Source organism: Phascolarctos cinereus, unplaced genomic scaffold, assembly GCF_003287225.1.
Source record: "Phascolarctos cinereus isolate Bilbo 61053 unplaced genomic scaffold, phaCin_HiC Scaffold_726;HRSCAF=1367, whole genome shotgun sequence".
In the NCBI taxonomy this organism is placed as follows: domain Eukaryota; kingdom Metazoa; phylum Chordata; class Mammalia; order Diprotodontia; family Phascolarctidae; genus Phascolarctos; species Phascolarctos cinereus.
The window spans coordinates 332,572,795-332,585,684 of NW_027556098.1; the positions used below are offsets into that span (position 1 = coordinate 332,572,795).

At 40.8% G+C, this 12,890-nt stretch overlaps 1 protein-coding gene across 1 annotated transcript in view; it reads right to left on the reverse strand.

The window, feature by feature from the left end:
* Window positions 1-2,443: 2,443 nt before the first annotated feature.
* RAB38 (RAB38, member RAS oncogene family) overlaps window positions 2,444-12,890 on the reverse strand; it is a 53,261-nt gene continuing 42,814 nt past the window's right edge. The window contains exon 3 of the mRNA XM_020993821.2: window positions 2,444-3,266. Coding sequence (XP_020849480.1) covers window positions 3,114-3,266 — 153 coding nt within the window. The 3' untranslated portion in view covers window positions 2,444-3,113. The remainder of the gene's footprint in view (window positions 3,267-12,890) is intronic.

Sequence of the window (12,890 nt, forward strand, 5' to 3'; positions counted from 1 at the left end):
CCTAAAATTACATATGCCATTCTAGATCCCACTAAGAAGAGTACAGCATTCAGAGCAAAAGAAGTAATCCAGGTCCACCATAATCTACCCTGTTCTGATTACATGTGAAGGTTCATCTCATTCTGGGCACCATGTTCTAGGAAAGACATAAACAAGATGGAATGTGTCCACGATAGAATGGAATGGTGAAATAACAGGATGTGCCATTTAAGAACCAGGGATGGTTAGCCTAGAAAAGAGAAGATTTCAAGTAGATGGATTAGTTGTCTTCAAGTATTTGGAGGGTTCTCAAGCAGAATTAGCTACACTTGGTCTGGTGTGCTTGTCCTCAAAAGATGAACAAAGACAGAAGCTGCAGAGGGACACTTTGGCTTTATGTCAGGAAGAACTGCCTGACATTTAGCAGTAACCAGATATGAAACAGACCACCTTAGGAGGCACTGGTTCTCTTTCATTGGAGACCAATAAACTTAGCTTTGATAACCACTCATTAATGATTTAGGGAAGTGATTATTAGACAGGTATATGTTGGACCAGATGGCTTCTGAGGTGCCTTCCAACTGAGATTTTATGACAAAGCATCTAATGAAATTATTACAAAAGTTAATGAGAAAATTACAAAGACAATATGGTACAGTAGGAAGACTGATTCCCAGTTCTATAAACTAACTCACAATCAACATTTATTAAATGCCTATTATGTGCCAGGGGCTGGGGATACAATCAATATAAAGAAAGGCAGTCCCTACCCTCAAGGAGCTTACAGTCTATCAGAGAGAAAGAACACACAGAAAGAGGCAGGAAAGGAGGTGAGGGGACACCAGGGGGTACCCAGGTATTTTGTTCTATGGAATTGAAACCAGGCAGAGCTGCAGGTGCAGAGTAGAATGAGTCAAAAGTTTTTGAGGAGTTTGGTACTCCACTCTTCAGCATTCCAATTAGAGGAGAGAGGAGGCTAAGTGAGGTGGTGTCAGTCAAGGCTTAAGTTAACAGCAGCATGGCAGTGAGATTAACCTGGAAGGGGCAATGTATTCTGAGAGCTGAAACCAGGCTGAACAGCTGACATGAACTCTCTGACGTTTAGTTCCCTCATCTGTCAAGGACTGGGTTGGTCTTAGATTATCTCTAAGGTTCCTTCTAATTATTATTCTGCTTACAAAACCCTTATTCATGCAGTGGACAGAGAGCTGGCTTTGGAACCAGGATCCTTTGGGTTCTAGTCCCACTTCTGACTCATAGTCACTCTGTGAAGCTGGGTTACTTACCCTCTCAATGATCTAGGGAAGACTATTGTTGCAGAGAAGGTGTTAACAACATTGGTAAGAGGAAATTCCTCGGGGCAGCTAGGTGGTGCAGTGGATAGAGCACCAGCCCTGGAGTGAGGAAGACCTGAGTTCAAATCTAGCCTTAGACATATAACACTAATTAGCTGTGTGACTCTGGGCAAGTCACTTAACCATTCCCCCCATCCTCACCAGGATACCCTGCTACAATAGAACCATAGATTTTGGTTCCCATACCAGTCCTTATCCTATTTACCAAATAAATAAATAAAATTGATTTGCTCATAACTTTTCAAATATATAAGCATTATATAAAGCAAGGTATGCTTGTCAATATTTTGTTGAATTGTATTGTAATTCATTTCTTGATCAGAGGCACGAAAACTTTTTTCCTACTTTCAAATCAAAGTAGGGTAAACACACACACGTTCCCTTAGAAGCAAAACTAATTCACACAAGAAATGTTCTGTTCTACTAATTACTACTCATGTGAGCTTTGGGCAGGTCACCATAGCTCACTAGGTTTCAGGTCCCTGACAGTGGGGGTGAGGGGGTTGGATTTTATGACTTCTTTGTTGCACTCTAGCTTTAAAATTCAATGTTTCTATACAGTGGGAACAGACTTAGTTCTATTTAAGGTATTTTCAAATTTCCACAGAGTGAATATTTACCAATCACTTTCCTGAATTAAATCTTCAAAATGTAGTGGTGACAAAACTAGGTAAGCCAGGATATGAGACCTGGATTCTACTCCCAGGTGGTATAGAACGCTGGGTTTGGAGTCAGAAGGCCAAAGTTAGAATCTTAATACAGAAATTTAAGAGCTGTGTGACCTAGGATGAGATCCTTTACTGCCTAGTCTCAGTTTCTTCATCAGTTAAAATGGGATAATAACGGAGCATACTTAATAGAGTTAAGTTAAACCAAGTGACAAAATACATAAAGCAACCCAGAAACCTTAAAGCACTATATAAATGGTACCTATTGTCATTATTATTAATTAGCTGTGTGACATTGGGCAAGCCATTTTCCTCTCTGAGACTCACTTTCCTCATTTGTAAAAGGCAGTGGGGGTAGCTAACTTCCAAGGTTCCTCTGAATGATGAAATTTCATAAGTCCATGAAATTACCTTGAAAAATAACACAAAGGGACAGAGAAGTCATGTGTTTCCATGTTTTATTTTTCACTTGAGAAAAAAACAACAACATATACATATTACAAGTCAATATTAACCCCACAGCTTTGGTCAGAAGCAGCTGGTAGAAAGGCACTTAGAGGGGGAGGTTTGTACATTGGTTTTCAACACTTAACACAAACCACTGAGGACAGGGAAAGGGAAGGACTGAAAGGCAGACAATTAACTTTTCGTCATTGGTAGCCATAAGCCATTTTGTGTGTGTTTCTGAAGAGCTAAGTCAGAGAGGACCTTACTCCTGCTTGGAGGAAGGATATGTCTGAATAGCACTGTCACCACTTCAAAGGCCTTTGGGACAATCAGCAACTGTCTTGCATTTCCCTCACCTGTCTACAAAAGGCAAAGAATCAAAAGGTTCTGACTCTGACCTTCTTCTAACCTGATGGACGGTTGTGACCAGCAGGGGTTGGGATTTTTGTAAAAGACTCAATTTTCTCAAAACTTGTAAACACTGAGTTGGTGATTTTTGAAAGGGGTCAATAGGTTTTTCTCTCTTGCAGGACAGAGGGGCACATCTTTGCGCTTTAGAAAGCATGTATTTCCCTATCCTGGCATTCAACAGAAACAATAAATATCCAGTCACAGCTGATGGAGCCATGGAATCACCCTTGAGAGATTCCCACAAATCACCAGCCTAGGACTTGGAGCAGCTGGAACAGCTGGAGATTTTGGAAGAAGGAAGATGTGGTTTTACTATGTCAGCTTCCACCGACTGCGTCAGGTCACTCTCATTGGCAAGTATGTGCTTCACCAGGCACCTGGAGGCTTCGTCGATGTTTATATTTTCCTAGAGGGGAAGAGCAAAGGACATTGCTTAGGCAGTATACAAAGATGACCACACATGAGTCATAGCCCCAGTGTGATTGAGGGGTGTACTTTAGTGGCTGATTTGAAAAAGCCTTTTTCTCTAATCTCCCCACTTCCCTCTTCATCCTATTCTGCTTTCACTCCTACTTTTCCTATTTAAACCGTTCCAGATTTTAGTTTTTCAATTCAACAAATGCTCATGAGCTACAAGGCATTGTTCTAGGTAATAGTGATGCAAAGGCAATACAACCTAGAACCTTTTCTCAAGGGGTTACTATTAAATAAAAAAGATGTAGCAAAATAATTAAGCTAAGGGAGACAAGTGGAAAGAGTGGTAGAAAAGGGCCAAGAGAATCAGAGGAAGGAAGGATCACTTTCAGGTAGGGTGGAGGAGGGGGTATGTGAGAGGGCTGCAGAGAGGAGGTGGTACCTGAAACCAGACCTTGAAAAACAGGAAACACGTCAATAGACAGAGAGGTAGTAGACTCGCAGAAGGAGATACACATTTTTGGACATGGCTAACGTGGGAATTTGTTTTGTTTGACTAAGCAGATTTGTTAAGAGGTTTTTCTTTTCCTTTTTCAATGCGGGAGGGAGGTAGTAAGAGAAAATGAATGCTTACTGAAAAAATAATTAAAAAAAAAATAGGGCGATGATAAGGAGTCCATTCCATAGGGAGGGGACGGTGCAAGCAGGGTCTGAGTTCAAGTAAGGTCTAGTTTGGGGTGGCACTCTATCCCATGTGCCACCCACTCCTAGTTCCACGTATTCTTCTGCAGAGAACAAGGCGCCTTCTTCAGATTCTATAATTGCTCCTTCCATTGTCCCACAATAGTATCTCCCACATCGAAGGATTAAACCAAACTAGGGCTGACTTTCTGTGTGATATGGACCAACCTACCCCACTTCCTTGGGGCCTGTTTTTTTCATCTGTAAAGTGAAGGTGCTGTACTAGCCTAAGGGTTCTTTTTGTGTCATGGACCCCTTGGATAGTTTGCAGAAGCCTAAGGACCCCTTCTCAAAATAATCCTTTTTAATGCATAAAATAAAATACATATAATTATGAAGGAATCTGATTATTTTGAAATATAGTTATCAAATATTAAATAAAAACAAAAAATAAGTTCACAGAACCCAAGGTCAAGAATCCCAATATGAGATAATCCAAAAGGTTTCTTCTAGTTCTAAAGTGTATGATTCTATATGCAAGAAATTCTTTAAATTCATAAATTTATGTGAGTTAAGCAGGCTTTTTTCTTTCAAACATGGGAATTGTAGGCCATTTATAAATGGTATAAAATTGAAGGAGAATGTAGACAGATCAGTGCAAATTCACTTTCATTCCCTTTCAGAAAAGCCACTAAAACTCTTGAACTATTAATTTTGGGTCAGCTGCATCATCATCATCATTAAAATGTAAGCAGTATTTTGCAATGGAACTAGATCCAGGTCTAAAAGAGCCCAGCTAAGTAACAAAAGCAGACATTTATTAGGCATTTTATGGTTACAAAACACGGTCATATACACCACCTCATCTGAGTCTCCCAAGAACCCAATAAAGAAGGGATGGCAGATATTACCGGCCCATTTTTTCATGAAGAAGGCCCCTGAGTTTCAGAAAGAGGGAGCAATTCACAAAAGGCCACAGAGCTATTAAGTGTCAGAGATGAAATCCAATTCTTAGGGTCTACGGATGATCATTCAAAAATATAGTCCAAATCATTGGGTTTCCTGTGTGTAGACACACCATTGGCCTAAATTGTGTAAAACAGCCCAGCTCCTGCACTGGTATTTTCAGTAACATTTGTACCTATGAATACATAGTACCACCATCAGCAGCAAGTTCTCTGTGTATGAACTGCCTACACACACACACACACACACACACACACACACACACACAATGACTGAATAAGAATAGGGATTATTTACATCCTTACAGTGTGAAAAGATACTGAGAATGCCTAATACTCTAGGCTGTCATCAGTCTGTTCACTTGCTGTGCTATGGTTTAATCATTGCCTCTACTGAGAATATGAGTTTTCATATGCATGGATTCCTTAAAAACAGGCTTTAAAAACCACCCACAAATTGTCCTTAAAAACAGATGTGCTAAAAACGGATGAAGGGCATTGTGGCTCAGTATTTAATTTTAAATCAAGATTGAACGCGTTTTCAAAGATGTTATTTTTATAAAGCTCTGACTGCAAGTTGTTGTGGAAAGAACAACAGATCTGGAGTCAAAGAACATGGGTTCAAACACCAGGTTCAGACATGTATTACCTGTATGACCCTAGGCAAATCATTTACCTCTCTGGGCCTCAATTTCCTTTTCAGTAAAATAGATTTTAGAATGGTTGCATTAAATATCTAACTCACAGGGCTGTCATAAAGCTCAGGCAAGATAATAGTCATAAAGAGATTTAAATGTCAGCTATTATAAAGTCATGGGATGTTAGCATGGAAATGACTTTGCAGAATATCTGTTCCAACCCTCTTATTTGCTAGCTGTATGATCCTGGGCAAGTCACTTAATATGCATGCCTCAGTTTCCTCAACCGTAAAATGAGGATCATAATAGCACCAACCTTCCAAGGATGTTGCGAGGATCAAATGTGATATTTGTAAAGGGTTTAAAGTACAGATCCTTGCACACAGTAGGCACTTAACAAATACTTATTTCCTTCTTCCTTCATCCCTTGAACCTTCTTTCCTTAAACCCTTCTCTCCCTCCCTCTCTCCCTCCCTTCCTTCCTTCCTTCTTTCCTTCCTTCCTTCCTTCCTATCTCATGTTGAAGATGAAGAAAATGAGTTTGAAATGACTTGTCCAAAGTCATGGAGTTAGGGACAGAGCTTAGATTAGAACCCAGTTTTCCCATTTTCCAGTCCCTGGATTATTGTGTTTATTTTTTTTTAAGGCAATTGGGGTTAAGTGACTTGCCCAGGGTCACACAGCTAGTAAGTGTCAAGTGTTTGGTCTGAGGCCACATTTGAACTCAGGTCCTCCTGACTTCAGGGCTGGTATTCTATTCACTGTGCCACCTAGCTGCCCCCCTAGATTATTGTTTTAAGAAACGCTATTTGATAGTTTGAGTCCAGAAAGTAGTGATTTTAATCTCTCTGCAGGGGTCCCTAACCTTTTTTGGATATGTGTCACAGACCCTTTTTGCATGCTGATGAAGCCTACAGACTCTTCAGAATGTTTTTAAATGCATAAAATAAAACACAGATGATTACAAAGTAAACCAGTTAAACTGTAATTGTTCTCCATCCATCCATCCATCCATCCATCTATCCAATCTCTCTCTCTCTCTCTCTCTCTCTCTCTCTCTCTCTCTCTCTCTCTCTCTCTCTCTATCTACCCACCTACCTACCTACCTATCAGTTCAGGTACTGAACCCCTGTTCTATAAAGGAGTCCATAAACAATAGGTAATAATAGCTAACATTTATATGGTGCTTACTATGTGTCAGGCATTGTGCTAAACAGTTTTACAATTATTATCTCATTTGATCCTCAAGGTGCCATTATTATTCTCACTTTAAAGATGAGGAAATTGAAACAAACAAAGGTTAAGTGACTTGCCCAGGGTCACACAGCTTTTAAGTATCTGAGGCTGGATGAAAATTCAGGTCTTCCTGACTCCAGGTTTGTTCCAATACCAGATTCTAAACAAGTGTCAGTTCTTAATGAATTCACAAAGCCCCTTTTTCAGTACTCCAACTAATCTCAAAGAATCACAGAGTTGGAACATCAGAAGTCAATCTATTCCAATTATACTCCGATATCCCCAACAAGGGATCATCTGAACGCTGCTTGAATATCTCCAGGGATAAGGAACTCTTTCCTTCCCAATGCAGCCTATTCCACACAGGGGCTGCCCTGATTGTTAAGGTTCTTCTTGAAAGGACCCAAACTTTGCCCCTCGGTGACTTCTCCTCATGGCTCCCAGCTTTGCCTTTCTGGTCCAGACTAATCCCTTTTCCCCATAACAATCCTCAAAAGACTTGAAGACAGCTCCAGTTCCTTCAGCTCATCCTCATACAAGATTGGTGGTCAGTTTCCAGTTTGCTTTTCCTGCCTAAAATAGGCCTGGCACTGAATACGATCCTGGGCAGTTCTGAGTACTAAGTTTCTATTACTGGAGGCTAATATCATGCTATACTTTTTAGCTAGCCATGGCACTTGCTAAAACATACTGAATTTGTAATATACTGGCCCCCTCCTTCCCCAGGTTCTTTTTACATGAAATAGCCAAGCTCCCCTATCTGGTACTTGTGAAGCTGATTCTTTGAAACCAAGTGCCAAGTTAAGCTATTTTGCCAAATGAAAACAAAACAAAGATCTTCCTTGGCACTCATTCAATATTTATATTTCGTGCTCCCTTAGTACTGTGATGCAAGAAAAGCCAGGGACAAAACATTTATATTCATAGTCAAAAAGCTGATAGGGGTCCATCTTTCCTTTCTTTCACCAAATAAACCAGATGTAAACGAAACACAAGTCTTCTGCGTGGCTGTGGCTCTAAATTCCTCAGCCCCATAGCAAGATTTTTCACAGTGCTGTTAAATTTAATTAGCACAAACACTTATAAACAGCCCCACTTACGGTTCTGCAGTGAGTGAAGAATCTTTTCAAACTGCCACCACAAGTGTTCTTTTCCAGAAAACCGGTCTTCCTAAAGTGCAGGTCTGACCATGTCACTCCCTCCCTACTCTGTTCAATAAACTACAGTGACTCCCTATTACCCTCAGGATCAAATATAAAACCTTCTGTTTGGCCTTTAAAGCCCTTCATGATCTGGCCCCTTACTACCTTTCCAGTCTTCTTCCATCTTCCATCTTCCTCTCCTCCATTTACTCAGCAATCCAGTGACAAAAGCTTCCTTGCTGTTCCTTGTCCAAGACACACCATTATCTGCTTATGTGCTTTTCCTCTGGCTCTCCCCCATGCCTGGATTTCTCTCCCTCCCGCTCTCCAGGATTCTCAGACTACCTTCAGGGCCCAGATAAAATCTTATCTTCTGCATGAATCTTTTCCTAATCCACTCAGAACTTGAAGCTAGGCCTTCTCTCTCAGGTGATCTCCAATTTATCCCGAATACAGAATTTTGTTTCTACAAAGATATTCACACAAGGGACTGTTGCTCTGCCTTTGTATCTCCAGATTTAGCTCTGTGACTGGAACATAGTAAGTGATTAATAAATACTTGCTGACTTGATTTGAGTCTCTCCTTGGGGTTGGCTGCATTGGCAACTCCCACAACTAAGGGTTAATCCAAAGCAAACCAGTTCCATGGAGTGGTGGGCCGAGTGATGGACTTGCAGTCAGGAAAACTGGGGCTTAAATCCCACCTCTTGCCAGGTACTAGATGGGTGACCACGGACAAGTCATTTAAAACCTCTGTGTCTGTTTCCTCTTTTATAAAATGAGGGTGCTGAACTCAATGACCTCTAGACCAATAATCCTTCATGCTGTAAATCTATGATCTCTTGGAAAAGCTAGTTTTTCACAATTAATGGATGTTTCAGGTAGCTTCTCATGCTAAGGCTTCACTGACACACTCAGAGGGAAATGAAGAATGAAGACAATTATCCATGGCGAACATATATCATTCTTCAATATGTTATTGAGGAATGCAGCAACAAAAAATTTGACTCATTTGAATGACTCCTCCACCAAAATCCTCCTCTGATGTCTCTTCAGGGCCTGGAGATGACCCTGGGTTCCTGAGGGCTAGGTCAGCAAGCTCTTGAAGGTCATATGAAGAAGAAAGTTTTGATTATGAGCCTAGTGGAAGGCTATGTTTCTACTGTTTGAGTATCAGCCTGGCAACATGTAGAGAGGTTCATTACCAGGTTAGGGTCAGGTAGATATGGAATAGTGGACAGATTACTACACAGATGTGAGGAAGCTCAGAGTGAGAATTCTGCCTTACATATTTATTGGCTGTGTGATCTTCAACATGTCATAATCACACTGCGGCAGCTAGGTGGCACAGTGGATAGAGCACCAGCCCTGAAGTCAGGAGGACCCGAGTTCAAATCCAGCCTCAGACCAAATACTTGACACTTACTAGCTGTGTGATCTTGGACAAGTCACTTAACCCCAATTGCCTTTAAAAAAAAACATGTCATGATCACAGAAGCATAGGAAAGGAGCTTAGAGGCAATCTAGTCATACTTGTGGTTTTATAGATGAGGAAACTGGAGCACAGAAAGGCCGAGTGATTTGCCCAGGGTTAAGGAGCTAGTAAGTACCTGATGCAGGATCTGGGGCCCACTTCATTTCCTGAGCATTAAGAGCAGTCAAGCTAGTCCAGTGAGGAAGCTAGGGCTACCTTTACAGGGGGAGAGGCCAAAGTCTCTTCCTGGGGTGGATAGGGGATAGGAGAGTGAGGAGCTTAGGATTTTCCTAAGGAGGTGGCAGGCTCAGGGCTCTTCACACAGGAGTGCTTGACTTATATAAGTTCACAAGCACTCTATAGCCTCTATTTGGATTGGCTTGGCCCATATCTGGGGTGGGAGAAGAGGGCACCAAGGATATTCCATGTTAGGTTGAGGGACCAGGACTCTTAATGGAAGATGGCAGGATCCCCAAGGAGCTAAGGGTCCCAGAGCCATCCCTACCATTTGGGTGACTATAAATACATCCTTCCCCCCCCGGACCTTTTTTCTCCTCTATTGAAGGAGAAGTGAATAGGATGAACTTGAAAGTCTTTTCCAACTCTAAGACACCAAGTTCCTATGATCCCTTATGAGTCCCTATGATCCCTTATGAGTCAATGATTGGCTCAGGTCTTTTCTTTAGAGTCAGGGACCCCAGTGTTATCCCTAGAAGATGAGAGGCCAGGATGACCCCTAAGAAGTAGTGAAGAGTCAAGAACATTCACAAGGTTGGAGTGGGGCACAATTCAAGTCATGATACAGGGCCTACTATGTGCCAGGTGCAGTTTACTGAGGACTGAGGATAGAAGAACAAAGCAAACAACACAGAAAGGAAACAGTCCCTGCTTTCAAGGAGCTCATGGAAGAGACAACGTGCCAACAACCATGGACAGACAAGACACATTACAGGACAAACTGGAGATCACCAACAGAGGGGAGATGCTAGAATTAAGGGGGATCAGGAAAGGCTTCTTGCAGAATGTGAGATGACCAAAGACCACCCCTAGCAATACACACTCATTGGAATCAGACCTACCTCTGGGCAGAATAAATTAGCAAAGCAGTGGACTTGAAAACAGAAGAACTGAGTTCAAGTTCTCACACAGACAACTCAGAGAATTTCTGAAGGCTAAGATTCCTCATCTTCAAAATGGGGACACAAATATTTATACTACCAATCACACAGGGATGCTCTGAGATTCAAATAAAATGCTACGTGGAATAATGATAATAGCAGATTTCTACGGTGCTTTAAGGCACTTTACATAGGTTATCTCATTTGACCCTCACATCCTAGGGGACGAGTATTATTATTATTCCCATTTTACAGATGAAGAAACTGAAACAGAAAGGTTAAATGATCTGCCCAGGGTCACTCAGCTAGTAAGTGTCTGGGGCAGGATTTGAATTCAGGTCTTCCTGATTTCAATTTCAACATTTACTCCCCTGTGCTACTTTACTTACCTAGAGAGAATATTTCTGCTGTAAAGTACTATATAAAAGAGAAAATCATCATGTAATCATTGATGTATCACAGTATAGAGTATATGGCCCTCTGAACTTAGGTTCAAGAAGACCTGGGTTCAAATCCTACCAAAGAAATTGGCTGGCTGTGTGACCATGGATAAGTTGTTTAAATTAATTCTCTGTGCTTCATTTTCCTCATCTGTAAAATGAAACTGGGCTTTTCCAGGTCAATCAACATCGCCTCCTTTCCAAACGTATTTGACCAAGCCTATATTTATGTACCAAGAACCAGAAAATTAGGGGGCTGTGTTTCTGTTCACATCTTAGTTCGCAATCTAATGAAGTATTTTCTTGGCAATCCTTAGCATATCGAGTATTTTTACAACATATGCAGTAAACACAAACACAATTTATCACTTAAGCTGGCTTAACAGGCTTATTTTGACGTGTTAGCAGCCCCTGATGAAAAGAAAAGTCATCAGTTAAATAAATCTATATCATCAGATTGAGCACGCAAATTTCAACATGGCATAATCAAATAGTTTCATTTATTTATGGACATCAGCTATGAAGTAGTTTACAATTCACTTCTGTTGTGAGTTCAGTGGTTTCACTGTTACTATTTATAAACATCAACCATTCTTAATGGTATCATTGTGTCTCAGATGGTCAGTAAGCAACTAGAATTAGAACTAGTCCCAGGTAGTTCTCTTTGCATAGTTTCCACCAGTGGACTTTGGGGGCTCAGATGCTTGCTAAAGGTTCTAAATAATGATAATCCTTAGAGGCAGATGAATAACCAAAAATGAAATTATATAATAATGGACTGTGAGAGCCAGAAGAGACTTCAGACATCCTCTACTTCAAAACCACCATTTATATGGAAAGAAAAATACAGATGTATGGGCTCAAGATAATATATTAATCGAGATAGTGGAAAAAGTGTTGGATTTAGGGTCAAAGGACTAGGGTTTACATGTGAGTTCTACTGCTTACTTGCTGCATGGCCTCAAGAAACTTGGACTGCACTATTCACCAAATACTCAACTTATGTGGGTAGGGATCATCTGTGTCACTTAGACCTCTATGACCCCTAGCAGTCACTTATATTGGCTCTTTAGTCCTCAGCTCCCATAATTCTAAAATGAAGGACTAGACTAGAAGACCTTAAGAATCTTTTAGGTTTAAATCTTTCATTATAGTCTCCTGACAATCCTAAAACCCTTTCCTCCCAACTGATTAGGCCAAGGAATAGTTAGATGAGAATAATAATAATAATAATAATAATAATAATAACAACAACAACAACAACAAACATGTATAATCGGTTAGATAAAAAGAAGAATATTCTGTTACCAAGGGCTTTTAGACACTGGGGTGGGGTCTCCCACTACAGAGAATGAAGAGCCTGCCAGCCTAATAATGATGGGCCATAGGATATGATATAGAATGATAGGATGATAAACTAGACCAAACTCATTAGGTTTGCTCCTATTCTAGTGCTTTCAAAACACAGCATAATGTTTTATAACCAGAAAAGATTTTAAAGATTATTTTGTCCAATTCCTTCATTTTACATAGCAGGAAACTGAAGCTAAGAATGGTATAATAAATTGTTCAAAGTCATGTGTTTAATAAACAACAGAGTCTAAGGCTGGTGCTGGCCTAAAACTCATAGCTCAGCACTATCAGGGCAACTAGGTTGCGCAGTGGTTAGAGCACCAGGCTTGGAGTCAGGAAGACCTAAGTTCCAATCTAGTCTCAGACACTTACTAGCTGTGAAACTCTGGACAAGTCGCTTAACCCTGTTTGCTTCAGTTTCCTCATCTGCAAAAGGAGCTGGAGAAGGAAATGGCAAACTAGTCCAGGATCTTTGCCATGAAAACGCCAAAGGGGGTCATGAAAAGGCAGACATGACTGAAACGACTCCACAACACACTATCAGTGTCTTGATGTGCTTCTATCAAGGC